At 39.9% G+C, this 21155-nt stretch overlaps 1 protein-coding gene across 1 annotated transcript in view; it reads left to right on the top strand.

Moving 5' to 3' along the window:
* The window catches only part of TANGO6 (transport and golgi organization 6 homolog), a 196195-nt gene that overhangs the window by 101416 nt on the left and 73624 nt on the right, over positions 1 to 21155 (top strand). The window contains exon 15 of the mRNA XM_027618723.2: positions 4012 to 4152. Coding sequence (XP_027474524.2) covers positions 4012 to 4152 — 141 coding nt within the window. The remainder of the gene's footprint in view (positions 1 to 4011; positions 4153 to 21155) is intronic.

The following is a 21155-nucleotide window of genomic DNA, read 5'->3' as shown; positions in this document are numbered from 1 at the left end:
AATAAATAAAAATTTCAAAAATGTTTTTTAACCTGAAGAAGGATGTGTTAGGATTCCTTTGGATGAAAAAAATCAAAACTGCCATGCACATAAAAAGATATTTATTTATTTATTTATTTTAAGATTTTATTTATTTATTTATTTGACAGAGAGATAGAAACATTAGTAGGCAGAGAGGCAGGCAGAGGGAGAAGCAGGCTCCCCGCTGAGCAGGGAGCCTGATGCGGGACTCGCTCCCAGGACCCTGGGATCATGACCTGAGCCAAAGGCAGCCGCTTAACTGACTGAGCCACCCAGGCGCCCCATAAAAGGATATTTATTGATTTATGTATGCACAGAATCTAGTGGATGGAAATACTGTTGGATCCAGAGGCTCAAAGCGTGACATCATGTCTCTTCCTTTTCTCCTTCCCTCTCTTGGCTTGACCCTCTTCTGTGTTGGCTTTATTTTTGGGTGTGTTTTCTCCACATAATGGCCACAGGCAGCGCCAGGCTAATAACTTCAACAGCGGGGGCAGGGGAAAAGAGCTTATCTTTCCCAGTAGTTCCAGTGTGGGCTCCAGAATTGAGTCTCATTGCCCAGTCCTGAGCCCATCGTTGTGTGGGCATGGGATGGAATGTCCTAACTGGCCTGCCTGGGATCTGAGTTTACACATGGAGGGAGAGAAAGTGGGTAGTTAGCTCCACTCAAACCACAGAGACTAAGGATAGGAAAGGAATAGTTCCCAAAGGACCACAAGGTTTTGCTCGCAGAAGACAGAGTAGATGCTGTGTGCCACCAAAATGTATGTCTGCTACAGAAAGGAAATCAAGAGCTCGTTTGGTTTTGAAGTATATAGCAGGATATATTGTGAGAAGGAAATAACTATTTTCTGCTAAAGATTAATGAGAGAAAATAGGCATAAGCGACAGTAGGAGGGACTTAGAAATAAATGTTTTTCAGAAAAGCTAGATATAGATCAAAGTTTTATAAACCAAATCCCATTTTCCCACCGATTTCCATTATAAAGTCACAACTGTATTCCTAAAAGGAAACAAATTTACCAGATTTCTGACTTGGGGAACTTCTGATGAAAAGTAGTTATGATTGCCATAGATCTATGATGTATACCAGGCCTTTTTATCAGTGATACAGTGGCTGCCAGAACTGCAGTTACCAGCTACCAGTTCACTTCTGCTTTGTATTCTTTGGAAGATTTGGAAGCTGTTTCCTTTCTCTCCCTTCGTAAACAATTTATCTTTCTCTTAGCCACAGACATTTTCCCCTATGCTAAAATATCTTTAACGCCACCTTGGACCTCCAAGAACTTCCCCGTCATTTTGCATAATAGAGCTAACTACAAATGCACCGTCATATTGTGCCAGCAGGGAAACTGTCTAATTCAGGTTCTGCCACAGCCTGAAACTTCCTGAAGAGAAGAGCTTCTGCTTGTGTAAAATTGGAGGCCACATAAAGGAAGATGTGCTTTAGGACCATATGCAGGGACTTCCCAGGCTTTTTGGAAGCAATGAAAAGACAGGGGTGGAGAAGGCAAAAAACAGGCAGGCAGGTGCAGCCCTCAGCAGGTGCACTGCCTTTGTGTATATCTGATTTAAATAAGAGAATGGAATCACAACCTATAACATAGAAAATAGGTGCACCTGGATGGCTCAGTTGGTTAATCGGCCGACTCTTGTTACCAGCTCAGATCATGATCTCGGGGTCCTGGGATCCAGGCCAGCGTCCATCCGGCTCTGCACTCAGCAGGGAGTCTGCTTCAGGATTCTCTCTCTCCCTCTGCCCCTCTTCCCTCTCTCTCAAATAAATAAATAAATCTTTTTTTTTTTTTTAAGGAAATAGTATGTAGACTTTGCCTGCATGAATATCAAATTAAAATGGGAGATTGGTAAACTCAGATGAAAAATGATTAAGGATTTCTTAAGCATTTCTATTACTCCTTCCCCGTCTTCTCTTTCTTTAATTCCTGAAATTTATATCAGGACTGTATCTTTGAACCTTTTATTAATTCATTCAACAAATAGTTACTGAGCACCTGACATGTGCTGGCACTCTTCTAGACATTGAGGCTACAACAGAGAACAACAACAACAACAAAAATCCTTGACTTTGTAAAGCTTACATTCTAAGGAGGAGAGCAGTCAATAAATAAACAGATACTGTATATAACATGCCAGGTAATAATAGGTGCTAAGAAGAAGAGTGAAGCAGGGCGAGGGGGATAAAGAGTGGTAGGGGAAGGGATAAGTATGATATTTGAACAGACACCATGGTGTTGGGGAGCAAGCTGTAAGGCTACCTGGAAGAGGAGCAGCCTAGACAGGATACCAGGGGAGGACCATGGGCCCGGAGCAGCTTGGTCTACTCTAAGAACAGTGAGTAGGCCGGAGTGGCTGAGGACAGTAAAAGATCAGGTCGGAGAGTGAACAAAGGCAGGTGGGGGTGGGGGGTTGCTCATATTCAGGGGAGAAGGGAAACCACTGAGGGCTTTGGGCAGAAGAATGATGGGGCCTGACTTGTTTTAACCAGATGCTTCCAGCTGCAGTGAGGGTATAGGGTAAAAGCAGAGAGACCGGTTGGGGAAAAAAAGAAAAGTAGCAGGCCACAAATGATAGACCAGAGTAGTTGAGGTGGAGGTGATACAAAGAAGCATTTTCCTCCTGAATATATTTTGAAACCTGTATTTCCTTCCTTTGTTTTTCTTCTTCATTACTATTCTTTAGAAGTCTATAACATTTTCCACTCAAGTAACAGAACTTCTATTAATATACTTTTGAGACCAGGGGCTTTATTTCTGATCCTATCTTGGGCCATATCTCCCCTCCTCGCTCCACCCCTGTGAAGTTTGCCTAATATGGGGCAGGGCTCAGATGATTACCCATCTAGGAGGTACTGGCATGACGGCAGAAGGGATCAGCATGTACAGCAGTCCCCACTTAATCTGCACTTTTGCTTTGCGCGGTTTCAGTTACCTGCGGTCACCTGTGGTCTGGAAGCAGATAAGCCTCCTTCTGACTAATCATCAGAAGGTCAGTTGTAACCTGCCACAATGCCTGCACCATTTGCCTCACTTTATCTCATCACGTAGGCATTTTATTATCTCACTTCTTCACAAGAAGAAGGGTGTGTGGAGTACAATAAGATATTTTGAGAGAGAGAGACCCCATTCACATAACACTTATTACAGTATATTGGTATAATTGTTCTATTTTATTATTAGTTATTGTTGTTAACTTCTTACATTGCCTAATTTATAAATTGAACTTTATCAAAGGTAGGTATGTATGGGAAGAAACATAGGATGTAGATTGTTTGGAGCTATCTGCAATTTCATGCATACACTGGGGGTCTTGGAACCTATTCCCTCCAGATAAGGGGAGGGGGGAGTACTCCCCTTGGAATATGGACTCAAGAGCAGGACCTTCCCCATTTCTGATCAGGGAACTCAGCCATAAATAATCATGGGTCTCCTACTGATCATGCCCAGAATGCTCTGAAGATATTTCCTTGTGGAGATTACTCTCCTCGTTGACGGTTTTACAGAGAATACTCATATTGGAACAGAGAACTGCAGCAGAGACAGGATATTCGACTGATATGCTGGCAGGGATGATGCTAGTCAGAGAACCTTAGAGTCTCAGACTTGGAGGGCTCCCTAGAGGGTATTTAATCTAGTCTTCTCCTGCTGCTGTGTGAATCCCTGCCACAATATGTGATCATCTAGCCTCTGCTTTTAGACTCTAGAATCCATAAATCATAGAATGTCGGTGCTGGAAGTGATCTTAGAGATCATAGAGGACTGAGACCAGAAGAATCCAGGCGTCTGAACTCCCAGACCCATGTTCTTTGCACTCACTGAGTTGTCATCCAAATAAAGGGCAGCCCTTCCTGGTAGAATTGCAGAGATGGGTTTAAGTGTCTCAGTGTTGATCCCATCACAGGCTGTCTGGGTTTATTTGCCTTCCAGTTTTAAATCATAATGAATCCTTTCTTTTTATTTTTTTTAACCCCAGGGGTTGCCCTGCTCTCAGATGCATACCCTGAGAAAATCTTGCTTGGCCTGTTGGCTCAGTATGACAGTGATAAAGACAAGCACACACCGGAGACCAGAATGAAAGTCGGGGAAGTCCTGATGCGAATTGTCAGAGCATTAGGTGAGTTTTCCATCGTCTGGAAAAGGGGGGCAGTATGGCTTTGGAACCACAGTCTGTGTACGTTGGAGGTTTCTTATGCTCGCACGGTGAGGACTGTTTTGGGGCTGAGATGAACTACACCCGCCAAGGGTATAGTTGGCAGCAATAGTGCCAGTTTTCCTACCACTGCTTGGTCTCCTCTCCTGAGCTATGTTGGGACCTGATTTTCACTGGAGCTGGAATGGGAAGTTTCACACTTGCTGAGCAGCGGCAAGCTTAAAGAGAAGAGGAATGTCAGACAGGGAAGGAATAGCACTAGCTCTTGTTGAATGGCTACTGTTTGCCAGGTTGTCTGCAATATAATCTCATCTAATTTTCCATAAATCCTATAGAGAGGCTGTTGTTAGACCCATTTATAGGTGAGGAAATTGTGGTACGGAGACCTTTAGCAGTTTGTCCAGGACTCATTCAGCTGGTAAATAAAGTGGTGCTAAGAATTGAACCCACCAACTCAAAGGAAATTGCTCCAGACTACATAAGCTGAGAGTAGTAAGAGCGTGAGCTCTTGAGTCACAGTGCCTGGGTTCAAATCCCAAACTGCTGCTTGTTGGCTCTGTGACCATGGGAACATTTCTTAACCTCTTGTTGCCTCAGTGGCCTAGTGTATAATGTGAAGATATTAATAGCACTTACCTCATAGGGCTGTCGTAAGGATTAAATAAGGTAATATTTAGAATAGTGTTTGGCATACAGTATAGCCTCAATAAATTTTTATTTTTGCTCAGAAGATTGCTTTCTTATATTTAATTTTTTTAAGACTTTATTTGTTTGAGAGAGCATGAGCACACAAGCAGGGGGAGGGGCAGAGGGAGAGGGAGAAGCAGACTCCCCACTGAGCGGGGAGCCTGATGTGGGTGGGGCTCGGTCCCAGGACCCTGAGATCAGGACCTGAGCTGAAGTCAGACGCCCAACCAATGGAGCCATCCAGGAGCCCCGAAAGATTGCACTTTTTTTTAAGAAAAAAAATACTATTTATTGAGTGCCCTTAAGGCACTAGAAGATGAGATACTGGAGAGTAAGGACAAAGAAAACAATTGTTCACTCTAAAGGTAGGGTTTAAATTAAGATAAACTAATGAATTTCTCCATAAGCCAATAAGTATACTTTTGATATTTTTATATTGAGCTGTATAACATAGAATTAGGAAGGGTTTCTTTAACTTGCATTACGTAAACTTAGCCATGGACTGCTATACTGAGTTTAGATAGCTTGAAGCTTTGAAATAAGGCAGACCAGTCACTTAAGTGTGGACCAGTGGTATACAGTATCCATTTAGTAATTCCATCATGTATCCAATAGCATGTGACCTAAGGCCGAAAAGGAAGTGATCTCAGCTTCAGTTTGGCTAATTTGTCTGCGATCAAGAAATCACATTGAATTCCTCTTTCACCAGCATTCAAAGGATTTACAAAGATTCTGCCTAACCATGCCTCATTTCTTTGGACATAGCCCTGAATTTTCCTAATTTCTGGGTGTCCCTCCTGGCTAAAGAAGAGGACCTAGATCTCCAACCACTTAAATTTTTTTATTAGTGAAAGAAGAATACCATGAGAGTGAAATTTTTTAAAAAATATTTTCCACTCTTTAAAGAAAGACCAACTTTCTGTATTTGCTTTAGTCCTAAATATGAGTATGAAAACATACCAGACAAATGCACCATTATAAGAAATCATTCTCTCACAGGAGGTGTGAATTTTAAGCTTAAAGTATTGCAGGGTCAAGTGCAACCTCCGACTTCTTATTTGCATGTATCATTGGGATTATCAGAGCCAAGAAGGAATGTATGCCATAGAGTACATGAGCATAACATGTATTTTTTCTCTGTAACTTCTGGTACACCTCTACCATTGGGATGATGAACACTGAAAATGCACATTTCTCAGGCTCTACTGGCCAGGGGTAAAGGTGGAGATGAAGGACTGGGTTGAGTGGGAGAGGGGCCTGACTCCTCCTTCATGTTCCTATAATTAGCCCAATTTCCAAAACAGTCTTTTGGCATTTCAAAGGAAACTCCATCAATTCTCAAAGTTCTAATGTTTCTGTAGCCTACTCTTCCAAGGAGCCAGCCATAAGACATTGCCTTAGCTTTAACTGCTAATATCTAATTCACATTACCAGCTTGTTCAAGTGCGTAGATGAGGTGGCTTGTTGAAATCCTTTACATGAAATTAAAGCCCATTTTTACAACACAGCCAGTATTCTTAGTTTACTAGTGATGTGGAAATCCTTGTGAACGGCTACTCTGTAAGATTTCCCTAAAAAGTACCGTAGTTTTATTGGCCCAGGCCTTGCTCTCTCCCCACCCCAGCTCTTCTTGGCAGCAGGGGGAGCCCCACAGAACAAGGCCCACAATGGGGAGCCCGGCACAGGACACTGCTGCTTCCTCTTGGAATCATGTCTGGTTCCCTAACCATGCCTACTTGTCGTCCTACCACTAGACAGTGGTGAAAAGCAGGAGCTTTACTTCTTTCCATTTTTAAAAACTAAGCTATCACATACACACAATAAAGTATATAAAGTACACTCACGTCAATATAGAAAACTTCTGGTAACTCATAAAGTCTCCTTTTGTCCCTTCCTAGTCTATACCTGCCCCAGAGGTAAGCACTATTCTAACCTTTTACCATCATCAGTTTCTTTTGATTGTTCTTGAACCTCATTTTAATGGAATTAAATCTCCATATTTAAGGTATGCTAATAGATCTAGACACTTGGGTAAATTTGGGTCCAATCTGGGGGGGTTAAGAATACTTCATAGGCATGATGTATACTGTATTTCCTGTTGTATCACAATAGGAGGCACATAATGTCACTTATGTGTCACTTATGTTTTCTCACTTTACTGATGTTGAGATTGATTAGTGGTGTTTCCAGTCAGGTACATCTGTTACAAACTTCCGCATCAACCTTCCTCCTCATGCTTTTAAGTAACTTTTGATAATTGTAGCCTAGATCCATTATTTCATAGGGGTTATATTTTTTTTACACATTAAGAAACAGGTACAGAGAGGATTACTAATTTGCCTAATGTCACATAGCTAATTATGGTGGATCCAGAATTTGAACCCAGACAGTCTGACTCCGGACCCAGTCTCTTACCCAAAACACCCTTGCACCCTGAACATTCTCCCATGTCATTAAGCATCTTTTTCCTGTCATTAACATGGACATTTTCCACATCCTCTATAATTTTTAATGATTACATGATATATCATTTGAATGTACCATAATTTTTTCAGCTGACCAACTTACAGGTTGTTCCAAGTTTTTGCTATTATGAATTACATTAAGGTGAATATTCTTGTACCTAAACTTTGTGCAGATTCATGATCATTTCCAAGGAAGAATTTCTAAAAGGAGAATTTGTTAAAAGTATGTGCATATTTTATTTTTATTTATTTATTTTTAAAGGTTTTATTTATTTCAGAGAGGGAGAGAAAGAGAGCAAGCATGAGTAGGGGTAGGGGGAGAAGGAGAGGGAGAAGCAGACTCCCCACCGAGCAGAGAGCCTGATGCGGGGCTCGATCCCAGGGTACTGGGATTATGACCTGAGCTGAAGGCAGACGCTTGACTGACTGAGCCACCCAGGCTCCCCAAAAACGTGTATACTTTTAAAGATATTTATTGCTAAATTGTCTTCCAGGGAGATTGTGCCCGTTTATTTATTTATTTATTTAAAATTTTTAATTTGCGTAGAGTTGACATACAATATTACATTAGTTTCAAGTTTACAACATAGTGATTTGACAAGTTTATACATTATTCTGTGCTCACCACAAGTGTAACTACCATCTGTCACCATATAACGCTATTACAGTATCATTGACTATATTCCTTATGCTGTGCCTTTTGTTTTTGTGATTTACTCATTCCATAACTGGAAGCCTGTACCTCCCACTCTCCTTCCCCCATTTTGCCCATCCCCCTGAGATTGTACCAGTCTCAATTTCAGGGTTTGGGAATATTTGTCTGTACCCTCATCAGTACTATATATGCTATGTATTACCATTTTTTATCAAACACATGTATATAAAGAAATGCTGTCTTGTTTTGATTTCCATTATTTCATTTGATAAGGTTAAACATTTTTCATGTATTTATTGGCTAAATTGTGTGTGTATGAATTGTCTGGTCCTGTTCTTTCTCCCTTTTTTTTTTTTTTAAGATTTTATTTATTTATTTGACAGAGAGAGATAGAGAGAGAGCACAAGCAGGGGGAGTGGGAGAGGGAGGAGAAGCAGGTTCCTCGTTGAGCAAGGAGCCTCACGCGGGGCTCGATCCCAGGACCCTGGAATCATGACCTGAGCCGAAAGCAGACGCTTAACTGACTGAGCCACCCAGGCACCCCTCTCCATTTTTCTATTGGGGTATTGATTTTGTTATTTGATTTATAAAAGCTTTATCTATTTAAAAATCATGAACCATTGAAATTTATGTTGTTACTATTTTCTTTGGGTTGTTTACCTCTTAGTTTTGTTCATATTTTCTGTTTAATTTTGTTTTTGAAACACAAGTTTTTTATTTTGATGTAGGCAAATCTATCTTTTTCTTTTTTTTTTTTTCTTTTTTTTTTTTTTTAAAGATTTTATTTATTTATTTGAGAGAGAGAATGAGAGATAGAAAGCACGAGAAGGAAGAGGGTCAGAGGGAGAAGCAGACTCCCTGCTGAGCGGGGAGCCCGATGCGGGACTCGATCCAGGGACTCCAGGATCATGACCTGAGCCGAAGGCAGTCGCTTAACCAACTGAGCCACCCAGGCGCCCAAATCTATCTTTTTCTGATGGTTTCTCTTTCATATAGAAAGGCTTTCTCAAACCAAGATTATATAAATATTAATCTATATATTTTAATTTCAATGTAGAAAATATTGTGGAAAGATTTGGTTTAGTTTCTTTTATTTAAGGAATTATTTGGTTTTTTATTGTACTTTTAGAAATTGAATCTTAACACATTGCAAAATTACCAATCACTCCAAATGTTTCTGCATATGTTTCCTCCTATATGGCCCAACGTTGATGTTGACAATAACCTGGGGACCATTATATGTCAATGTATTTTTTAAAACTTCTTTTAAAAATATAACAGTGAATTACTGTGCCCAAGATACTGAATTGGTAATTGGGACATTACTTGAAAAGTAGAATTAAAGCAAAGGGAATTGGATACATATGTGAGGGTATTTCCTTCTGAGACTGCCCTGAGCATTGTTCCGGATGTGATGTAGACTACACAGCTTTCTCACATATTCCAGATGCCATATCTGCTTTCTCTTCAGCAGGGCTGAACAAACATTACCCCGTTCTTCTTTGTTTTTTAGATTAGTGATTTTCGAATAGCATAGTAGGGGAAGACTTCTGCCCCCTAGGAGACATTGGCAATATCTGGAGACATTTTTTTTTTTTTAAGATTTTATTTATTTATTTATTTTTATTTGTCAGAGAGAGAGAGAGAGCACAAGCAGGGGGAGTGGCAGGCAGAGGGAAAAGCAGGCTCCCTGCTGAGCGGGGAGCCTGATGCGGACTCAATCCCAGGACCCTGGGATCATGACCCAAGCCTAGGGCAGCTGCTTAACCAACTGAGCCACCCAGGCGTCCCTCTGGAGACGTTTTTAATTACTACAACTGGGGGCATGGGGATGTTACTGGCATTTAAGTGGGTATAAGCCAGGGATGCTCCTAAACATCCAGCAATGTATAGGACAGCCCCCTACAATGAAGAATGATCTGGCCCAGAATCTCATTAGGGCCCCTTGTTGATACACCCTGTTGTAGAGCTCATGTGGACCATTCTGTTTCTGCTTTATAAGATTACTCGTATGTGCTAGTTAGATCCAGGACTGCCACATACAATTATGCAGGTTGTTCACAGCCCCCTAAAAATTACAAAAGGCATTATTGTATGAGTGGTGTACCCTGGAGTTGTACAGTACTCAACCTGCACAGTCATCCTGGTGGCCTTGATTAAATTCTAGCCTATCCCCTGTCTCTGTTACATTTTAGGTTGCCATCTCACTAAAAAGTTATTCATTCCTTTCTGTAATGTATTTATAATCCTTTCAGATGTGGAAGCTTCTGCACATGGCTAATCTTCTCTATTTTATACCAATCTTATGAGCATAATTTTTAGTGATATCTTTTCTGATGTCTGCTGAATTTGGGAGTTGTCCTTCTTAAAGCCTGTGGCCACCTTTGAGGTGATTATATATGGCTTCTACTGTTTGTTGCCTTCCTTTGGCGTTTAATGGACCATAATATGAACTCAAGTATATTTTTAAATTATCCCTTATATTTAGGGAAGATTTTGTATACTTTGCTAATATTTATTTTATATTCTAAGGAAAAAGAAAAAAAAAACAGATGAAATTGCCTTTTATTTGTATGTGGCTCTCATTTGAATCCAAAGTTGCATCAGAAGTCCTTGACGGAAAAACAGTTTCCACCTCTTCTCATAGTAAAACCTGAACGTTCTCTGAATTCTAACTTAATTTCTTGCTTTTTTCAAGTTCTAAATCATATAAATTCCTGGGTTATTTGGTAGCTCTTACTAATGCTCAAAGTTGTGTGTGTGTATGTGTGTGTTTATCTTGAGTATATTTTTTTTTCTTAATTTGGGGGTATCAATGCGGTTCAGTTCAGAAACATTTCCTTTTAAGATTTTATTTATTTATTTGAGAGATAATGAGAGAGAGCACATGACCGGGGTGGAGGGGCAGAGGAAGAGGGGGACGCAGGCTGCCCTGCTGAGCAGGGAGCCCGATGCGGGGCTCTGTCCCAGGACCACAGGACCATGACCTGAGCCGAAGGCAGCTGCTTAAATGACTGAGCCACCCGGGCGCCCCTCAGAAACATTTTTTGATCAGCTACTGAATGGCACGTTCCTTACCTGGGGCTGGAAATAGGGACATGAAAGAGCCACATTCTCTTCCTGCAAGGAGCTTATAGTTTAGAAGGAGAGAATGACTCATACACGGATCATCTCCGTAAGGTGACCCGCTTGTGAGGGGTATTGTGGGAGCACAAGGGAAATGGTCTTTTCCCTTTTCTTCTCAAGGCCCTGCAGTTGAATGTGGCAGTGTGCTACATGCTGCAAGCCTACATCAGTCCCTCATCCTCACCCCAGCACAGCAGGTCAGGTTTTGAAAAACAGCTTTTGTCTGATAGTTTGCAGAGATTTTCGACTCACAGCTCAGATCTGAATTAAGGTAAAAAGGTAGGTCGGACATGTGTATAATTGGATGGTCTGGGAGTTGAGCTTTTATAGATTTTGGCAGCAATAAAGAACAGTCAAGATTAGAGTTTTCATATTTTAAAGGAGAAATTTTCGGCGGAATTCAGAGGATCAAATGAAATGCTTTTTGCCACATCTGCCTACATTAGCTTCAGTATAGTTCAATTTAACAAATATTTGTGTTAATGTCAATTGGAAATACTAATCTGGCCAGATTTGAAAGTTGAAGCCCAGACTGAGTAATTTTTTTTCCTCATCTTCCTTCTTTTTTCTTCCTCGTGTCATTATTTTTGAGAGGTGTGACTTTAAAATCTATTTATCGGAACACTACATCAAAAACTAATGATGTAATGTATGATGATTAACATAACAATAAAAAATTTTAAAGAAAAAAAATAAAATCTATTTATAGACCTTTCTCCTCCTAATTGTTTCAGTAATACATGGTCATTTTTGGACAATTTGGAAAATATTAAAAAGTATAAAAAAGGAAGTGATCACTGATGGTTTTACGATTCAGAAATAACCACTCTTGGGGCGCCTGAGTGGCTCAGTTGTTAAGCGTCTGCCTTCGGCTCAGGTCATGATCCCAGGGTCCTGGGATTGAGCCCCGCATCGGGCTCCCTGCTCCGCGGGCAGCCTGCTTCTCCCTCTCCCACTTCCCCTGCTTGTGTTCCCTCTCTGGCTGTGTCTCTGTCTGTCAAATAAATAAATAAAATCTTAAAAAAAAAAAAAAAAGAAAGAACCACTCTTTGTTTACAATTTGATGTTTCTTTCTAGTTTCTTTTTCTTTCTCATAAGTTTAATTATACCATATGTATACTGCTTTCTTTCATATAACATTAGTTATAAGCACTTTTCCATGTCATTAGTTTTTGAAAATATAAGATTTATTGGTTGTATTATAATTAATAACTTGGATTTATCATAATTTTATTTAATTATATTTTAGAAAGATTATTGTTTAATTAGGTTGTTTCCAGTTCAGTTCCTTACTTTATGAAGAACTTTATTAGGATTATGAGGTATGCTATTGATTATTCTTATACATAAATTCTTTTGGTAAATCATTAATTCTTTCTTTAGGATTGGGTCCTACAAGGGAAATTACTAGGTCCAAGTATATGCATGCATTTAAGGCTCTTGATATTCAGTGCTAAGTTGCCCTCCAGAAATGTGTGTTCTTGTCAGCAGTGAACGAGACTGCTAAGGTCTCACAGAGAAAACTTTTTCTGTGGCTTCAGACCAGACTTCTAACCCTGACCAACCATCTCCAAAATGTGTACCTTTGCTCCCAGAATGGAGGGAGGAACCTGTCAGAGAATGTTGGCCCGTGGGTGGGTGGATGGTAGGAAAAAGATGGGGGGGGGAAACGGAAGGAGGGAGAGAGCAGGGAAAGATTGACTGATGGATGGAAGCGTGGATGCATGACTCAGTGTGAACCCACTGGTGCTCCAGAAGAGCAACTCAGATCTGGCAGTGTCATCATGATATACAAAGAACAGTACGCAATTATTTTTAGAGGCAAAATGTAGTCTTCTAATCAGCAAGCTCAGACAAGTTCCAGTTTACTCTAGGTCAGAAACTTCTAAAAACTGAGAGCGAAATAGAAAGCCATATTCATGTTGCTCCATCTAAAGAAGAGTTTACCTTCAGTGAGCTCTGTAGGAAAGATCAGGAATTAATATTTGGAATCAAGAAATCAGGGGAGAGAACTAAATCTCATTTCTTTATTGGAGCATGCTTTGGCAAGTAGAATGTCACCCAGGAATACTCGGGCAAAGCAGCTTATACTTCCAGGTTAAAAGGCACCTTTTCTCACATTACTCTATATTCCAAGAAAAGGGTGGGTCCTGGGCTTGAAGGTGTATTTCTCACTCTTAAAGCCTGTAAAACACCCTTATTTAATGTGCCCTGTCAACTTTTCCATATCACCTGCTTAATTTTTAAGTTTTAGTTCAGCGCTTGGCCACCTCAGAGTTCATCCAAGTGGTGAGCCACCCATGATCTCATCCAGCTACAGGATGAAGCCCATAATCTGACTTTAGAAAACCTATTGCGTTGGGATGCCTGGGTGGCTCAGTTGGTTAACCATTTGCTTTCAGCTCAGGTCATGATCCCAGGGTCCTGGGATCGAGTCCCATATCAGGCTCCTTGCTCATCAGGGGAGCCTGCTTCTCCCTCCGCCTGCCATGCTCTCTCTCTCACAAATAAATAAATAAAATCTTTAAAAAGAAAAATAGAAAATCTGTCATGTTCCCAGAGAGGAGTAAATTCAACCCCAGATTCTGCTCTGAAAACCATCTTCTTCTCGCCAGCTGTAGAAGATAAAGGAAAATGAGCTAGTTGGATTTGTCTAGTAGGCTACTCTGATTTCCACTTGGCTTGCCTTGGGAATTAAGATGAGGAGAGGAACTTTTAAATGGCTATAATATTTTAGAGTATGGATGTACCACAGTTTACACTGTTTAGTCAACCATTCTTATGTGCTTGGACCTTCAGTTTTTTCTGTTTTGTATTTCCTATGGCATGCAGCAATGCAATATAAATTCTCGTATGTGTGCCAACAGAAATATGTATTCATATGTATATATGCACGTTCCATATATATGTGCATGCTGAAGTACTGGGCTTTTATTTCTGGAAGATTGATATTTGCCTAAGTGGAATCACTGGCTCAAAAACTGTTTAAATTTTAAATTGTTTATATACTGACAGATTACTTCCTAAAATTGTGAGTGAGGTAGGACTTTTTGGACCTCCTGCTCTGTCTCTTGTCAGAGAAAAATATCTTTTGAAAATTGTGTTTTTCAAAGGGAGCAGACTAAGAAGGTTCTTTTTTGTGTGTTATTTTGTTTGTTTTCATTGCAATGGGGAAAAAAAGTCTTGTTTTAAGAAAAACGTTACTAATACATTTTGCTATTAAGTAATTTACAAGACTAGTCAAGGAATGACAAATCAGCCTTAGAAATATCTTACTCAACAAAATTTGTTTACAGGTGCAGCACTATATCATTCACTTCAAGAGCATTCTAATTAGGTGGTTTCCAGAAATAGTTTAACTTTTAATTTAATGATTAAAAAATTTTACTTTGGGGCGCCTGAGTGGCTCAGTCGTTAAGCGTCTGCCTTCGGCTCAGGTCATGATCCTGGCGTCCTGGGATCGAGCCCCGCATCGGGCTCCCTGCTCCACGGGAAGCCTGCTTCTCCCTCCCTCTCCCACTCCCCCTGCTTGTGTTCCCTCTCTCGCTGTGTCTCTCTGTCAAATAAATAAAATCTTTAAAAAAAAATTTTTTTTTTACTTTATGGGCTTTTTCTTTCATAATATGTTTTGGTTTTCTTCTGTGTCATAAACAATCCCAGAATTTAATGGTTTGAAACAACCACCGTTCATTTGTTCAGAATTCTATAATATGTGTAAATCTTGGCAGGGGCATCTCATCCCTGCTTCACATGGCATTGCCTGGGCTCAGGTGGCACTTCTGCTGCATGTGGTGTAGCCTTGGGCCCACCCAGGAGGTTACACTCAGCTGGAAACCTGACTGGGGCAGCTTAGTGCTCTTCCACATGCCTTTGTTCTGTCCCTGCATGTGGACACTCAACATTTGGTAATCTAGACCAAACTCCTTTTCAGCATGGTGAATGGTTTCCCAGAGAGCAAAAGCAGAAGCTACCATGCCTATTAAGAGCTAAATCTAGAACTGGCTTAGTATGACTTCTGTCACGTTCTCCTGCCAAAGTCAGTCACAAATCCAGCCCAGGTTCAAGGAGAGGGGAAGTAGTCTCTAATTTTTTATGGGAGAAACAGCATTGTGTTCAAGGATGGTGCACTGGCAACCATATCCGTATATTAACTACACACTACTGCAAGTAGTGCATGCTTTTGGCTACAAGCCTAACAATACAAATATATAAGGGAAAATCAGTCTCTCCCAAATATTAGTTATATTTACTATTCTTACCTCCAAAGAGAAACAATGATAATAATTTGGTATACATTCTGTCATACCTTTCCCTGTGCTCCTATAGATGTATGCAAACATATATGGGCTTTTCCCTTCTTTTACAAGAACAGATTTTAATAGTGTTCCTGTTATTACATGCTATTAATCTATACTTTGCTTTCCTTGAAATCAACTTTACCAAGGTAAACTTTACCTGCAATAAAATGCTCCCATTTTAAAAGTGTGCATTTCAATGAGGTTTGATATAAATCCATGTAACCATCACTGCAGTTAAAGTAGAGAACATTTTCATCACCTCAAAAAGTTCCTCTGTGCCTAAATTATCTCCCATTCCACACCCCACCCCAGGAAACCACTGATGAATTCTCTTACCATATATTAGATCTGTCTTTTTTTTTTAAGATTTTATTTACTCATTTGACAGAGAGAGACACAGCGAGAGAGGGAACACAAGCAGGGGGAGTGGGAGAGGGAGAAGCAGGCTCCCCGCCGCGGAGGGAGCCCGACGAGGGGCTCGATCCTGGGACCCTGGGATCATGACCTGAGCCGAAGGTGGACGCTTAACCGACTGAGCCACCCAGGTGCCCCTAGATCTGTCTTTTCTAGAGTTTCATGTAACTGGAATTATACCATGTATACCCCTTTGTGTCTGATTTCTTTTGCTCAACATAGTGACTTTGAGATTCATCCACATTGTTGTGTCTGTCAGTAGTAGTTCACTAGTCTTTATTGCTAGGTAGTATCACTTTATATGAATTAAACGCAGTTTGTTCACACATTTCTGTTGATGGACATTCGGGTTATTTCTAGTTTTGAGCTCATAATTATGAGTGTGGTTGCAATGAACATTCTGGTACAAATCTCTGTGTGAATGTATATATATTTTTTCTCTTGGTTAAGTACCTAAGAGTAGAATTGCTGGGTCATACAATATATGTATAAGAAACCGCCAAAACTGTTTTCCAAAGTTGTTGTACCATTTTACATTATGACCAGCAGTGTATGAAAGTTCCAGTTGCTCCATATCCTTGCCAACACTTGGTATCAATATTTTTCTTTTTAGTTTTTAGTCATTTTAGTGGTATTTCATTGTGGTTTTAGTATGTATTTCCTTGATGACTAATTATGTTGAGCACATGTCTTTTTATGTGCTTATTTTCTAGTCATATATCTGTTTTGTGAAGTAACTGTTCAGATCTTTTTCCATTCTTAATTGTATTATTTCTTTTTATTGCATCATAATCGTCCTTTATATGGAGTGGGTACAAGTCCTTTGTCAGATATATATATATTTTGCAAACGTTTTCTCCCAGTATTTCCTTAAATGGTGTTTTTTTGAAAAGCAGACATCAATTTTTTAGTTAAAATAATATTTATTATAATATTAAGTAAATATGCAAAAACAAAATTAGATTATATTTTCTACTCATTTACATATTTAAAAACAAACACATTTAAAATTTTAATGCCAACAAAATAATTAAATTTGTGACAGTATTTTATTTTTTATTATTATGTTCAATTAGCCAACATGTAGCCAACATCATTAATTTTTGATGTAGTGGTCAACAGTTCATTGTGTATAAACACCCAGTGCTCATCACCACATGGGCCCTACTTAATACCCATCACCCAGATACCCCATCCCCCCACCCCCTCTTCTGTAACCCTCAGTTCGGTTCCCGAATATGACAGTATTTTAATATGATATATCATGTTTTGCTAAAATTAAATCACCACCCACAATGTGAATATTTTGACATCATAGTGGAGAATTTTTTGAGATCAGCATGTCCAAATTATGTGCTGTAAGTTAAACCCTTACTCTCATATATTCTCTCTGTAAACTTTTGCAAAACCCTTGGGTTCTGAGGCAAGGCTGCCTGCATTCAAATCCTTGAGTTTTGAGTGTCTGGCCATAAGCAAGCTACTTACCATCTCTGCCTCAGTTTCCTCATCTGTAAAATGATCATTATAATAACACCTACTTCATAGAGCTCTAGTGAGGCTTACAGGAATTAATAAAGGTAAAGTGCCAGGTATATAATAAACACTCCATGCTAATTTTTACCTTATATTACCTCAAGCTCTAAGTAGTAACTCTGCAAGGACTGAAGCCTCAGGCCAATAGGGACACCAGACAGTAGCAGGTAGAATTTCAACTTCCTCAGGAAAACAAGAACTGAACCCAAACCAGCCTTCTAGCATACAGCCGGGAACCAGGTTTGTACTACTCACTACACACGTAAGAATGAAAGCTACAGTTACCACTGGGAAAAAGCTTCTCTCTTAGAGGATCAACCAAGACACACCCACCCCCAGACCCTACTCACTGGTGACTAGGACTTATTTCTAGTAATTTCCCAAGGATGAAGGCCCCTGAAGTAAAACTGCTTCTGATTTGGGTCGCCTACATCATCAGTTTCTTCTTTCTATTGAATTATTTCCATCTACATATAAACATTACTTAATATATATATATTTTAAAGATTTTATTTATTTGACAGAGAGAGAGAGAGCACAAGCAGGGGGAGCGGCAGGCAGAGGGAGAGGTGGAAGCAGGCTCCCCGCTGAGCAGGGAGCCAGACGCGGGGCTCAATCCCAGGACCCCGGGATCATGACCTGAACCAAAGGCAGTCGCTTAACCAACTGAGCCACCCAGGCGCCCACTTAATATATTTTTAAACATATAAACAAAACACATTTCTCTGAGCCCTGTATCCCCTTCTAACTATTGCCGTATTTCTCTGGTCTCATTCACAGTAAAACTCTTAGAAAAAGTTGTCTGGATTTGCTTGCTGCACTTCCTCCCACACCATTTTCTTAAGTCAGTCCAATGGTACTTTTTATTCTCAACATTCCCTTATCAACCAAAATAGTAATCCATTGACCCCTTCTTCATCCCTGTGTTACCTAATCACCCAGTAGCATTTGATGCATTTGGCCACTGCTTCCTTTTTGAAATACCTTCTTCCTCTCTGGGCCACCCAGACGGAAGGGTTGCCTGATTCTCTTACCTCATGGCTATTTTTCCTCAGTCTTCCTTGCTCACTTGTCCCCCACGAGCAGATCTCCAAAGGTCAGAATCCCCGAGGGCTCTGTCTTAGTCTTGTCCTCTTTTTGATGCACACAGTGCTACTTACTACCTGGTCAGTCTAGCTAAAGGTGTATTAATTATAAAAACTTTTTTTTTTTTTTTGCAAAGAACCAGTCTTTAATTAATTTTCTCTGTTGTTTTTTGGTTTTCTGTTTTATTGGTTTTCTGTCCTATCATCAATATTTCTTTCAGTATTAGTTATCTTTTGCTATCAAACAAATTACCTCAAAACTTACCAGATTAAAACAACATTTCTCTCACAGTTTCTGTAATGCAGGAATCTAAGTATGGCTTAACTGGGTGTCTCAGCCTCAAAGACTCTCACAAAGCTGCACTTAAGGTGTTGGCTGGGCTGTGGTCTCATCTGAAGAATAAACTGGTCACAGAGCCATTTTCAGGCTCACTCACATGGTAGGTTGGATTCGGTTGGTGAGCTTTTGGACTGAAGGCCTCAGTTCTTTGCTGACTGTTGACCCTGCAGCCTCCCTCAGTTCTTTGCCATATGCTCCTCTCCATAGGGCAGTGTAGTATAGCCTGGCAGTTAACTTTCACCAAATTGAGCAACCAGGAGAGCAAGGGAGGCCAAGCAAGATAGAAGCGTTAGTCATTTTGTAACCTAATCTTAGAATGGATATCGCATCACTTTTGTCACAGTCTGTCTGTTATAAGTGAGTCACTAGGTTTAACCCCAATTCAAGAGGAGGAAATCAGGGGCGAGGGGGGATTGATTAGCCCGGTGATGGGTATTAAGGAGGGCACGTACTGCATGGAGCACTGGGTGTTATACTAAAACAATGGATCGTGAATCACCACATCAAAAACTAATGATGTACTGTGTGGTGACTAACATAACATAATAAAATTAAAAAAAAAGGAATTACACAAGGCAGGAATATTAGGAGATGGGAATCATAGGGTACCATTTTAGAGGTCGCCTATAACACCTTTCTTCTATTAACTTTTGGTTTAATTTGTTTACTTTTCTAGTTTCTTATGGAGGAAGCTTAGATCACAGATTGTGGACCTTTTTTTTTTCCCCCTAAAGTAAGCATTAAAAACTACAAATTATCCTATAAGAACTACATTAGCTTCATTCCATAAATTTTGATATGTTTTCATTTTTATTCATTTCAAAATACTTTCTAATTTTGCTTGTGATCTCTGTTTCTACCATGGTTTACTTAAAAGTGTGATGTTTGTTGTTTAAACTTCATTTACCCGGCACCTAGGTGGCTCAGTCGTTTAAGCATCGGCCTCTTGGTTTTGGCTTAGGTCATGATCTCAGGATCCTGGGGTTGAGCCCCACGTCAAGCTCCCTGCTGAGCAGGGAGTCTGCTTGTTCCTCTCCCTCTGTCTCTCCCCACCTGTTCACGCTTGCACTCTCTCTGTGTCTCCTTCTCTCTCAAATAAATAAAATCTTTAAAAAAAAACCTTCAAATATTGATTTTCCAGGTAACTTTCCATTATTGCTTTCTAAGTTGTTTGTGGTCAGAGAATGTATTGTATATTATTTCAGTTATTTTAAGTGTATTGTGACTTTTTTATGGCCCAGGATATGGTCTCTGGGTGAATGTCCCATGTGCACTTTATAAAGTTTGTTCTATAAATATCAATTATTTCAAGTTGAGCTGTTTAACAAACACTGTTAAATTTTTGTTTTACTAGGGGCGCCTGGGTGGCTCAGTTGATAATTTGTTAACATCTTTGGTATCCTTACTGATTTCCTGTGTACTTGTCCTAACAATTACTGAAAAAGGAGGTTGAAATCTCCAACTCTAATTGTAGATATGTCTTAATTCTGCTCTCAGTTCTATTAATTTTGCCTCACCCATTTTGAACCTCTGTTACTGTGTGCATGCAGTTAGAATTGTTATGTCTCCTTGTTGTGTATTCCTTGTTCCAAAGTCTCCTTTTTGTGATGTTAATATAGCCATTCCACTTTCTTAAAATTAGTGGGTTGTGGGGTTTTTTTGGTGTTTTTTTTTTTTTTTGGTATGGTTTTGTTTGTTTGTGTTTTTTTTTTGGTATATCTTTTCCTATTCCTTATCTCTTAATCAGTTTATGTCTTTGTACTTGAAGTGGGTTTTTGTAGACACCATATTGTTGGATCTTGCTTGTTTTTTGGATCTTGCCTTTTTTTTACCCATTTTTTTTTAAGATCTTATTTATTTATTTGACAGAGAGAGACAAAGCGAGAGAAGGAAAATAAGCAGGAGTGGGAGAGGGAGAAGCAGGCTTCCCGCTGAGCAGGGAGCCTGATGTGGGGCTCGATCCCAGGACCCTGGGATCATGACCTGAGCCGAAGGCAGACGCTTAACGACTGAGCCACGCAGGCGCCCCTTTTTTTACCCAGTTTGACAGTCTTTTCACTTTAGTCTTTTAAATTGTTTAGATTATTTATATTTTAAATAATTTTTGATATGGTTGAGTTTAAATCGGCCATCCTGCTGTTTGTCTCATCTATTCTTTGTTCCTTTTCCCTCTTTTTCTTACTTCTTTTGGATCAAGTATATTTTATCCTTCTTAATCTCCACTCCTGACTTATTAGTGATACTACTTTGTTTTAAGTTTTCAGTCCTCATTCTAGGACTCCAGTTATAATGTATGCTAGAATTTTTTGCTTTTGTCCTCAGGCTCTGCTTCCTCCCTCTCCCAAGTCTTTTCTCTTTCCTTCA

The sequence above is a fragment of the Zalophus californianus genome, chromosome 17, assembly GCF_009762305.2.
Source record: "Zalophus californianus isolate mZalCal1 chromosome 17, mZalCal1.pri.v2, whole genome shotgun sequence".
Classification (NCBI taxonomy): domain Eukaryota; kingdom Metazoa; phylum Chordata; class Mammalia; order Carnivora; family Otariidae; genus Zalophus; species Zalophus californianus.
This window is presented reverse-complemented; position numbering and strand designations above follow the sequence as displayed.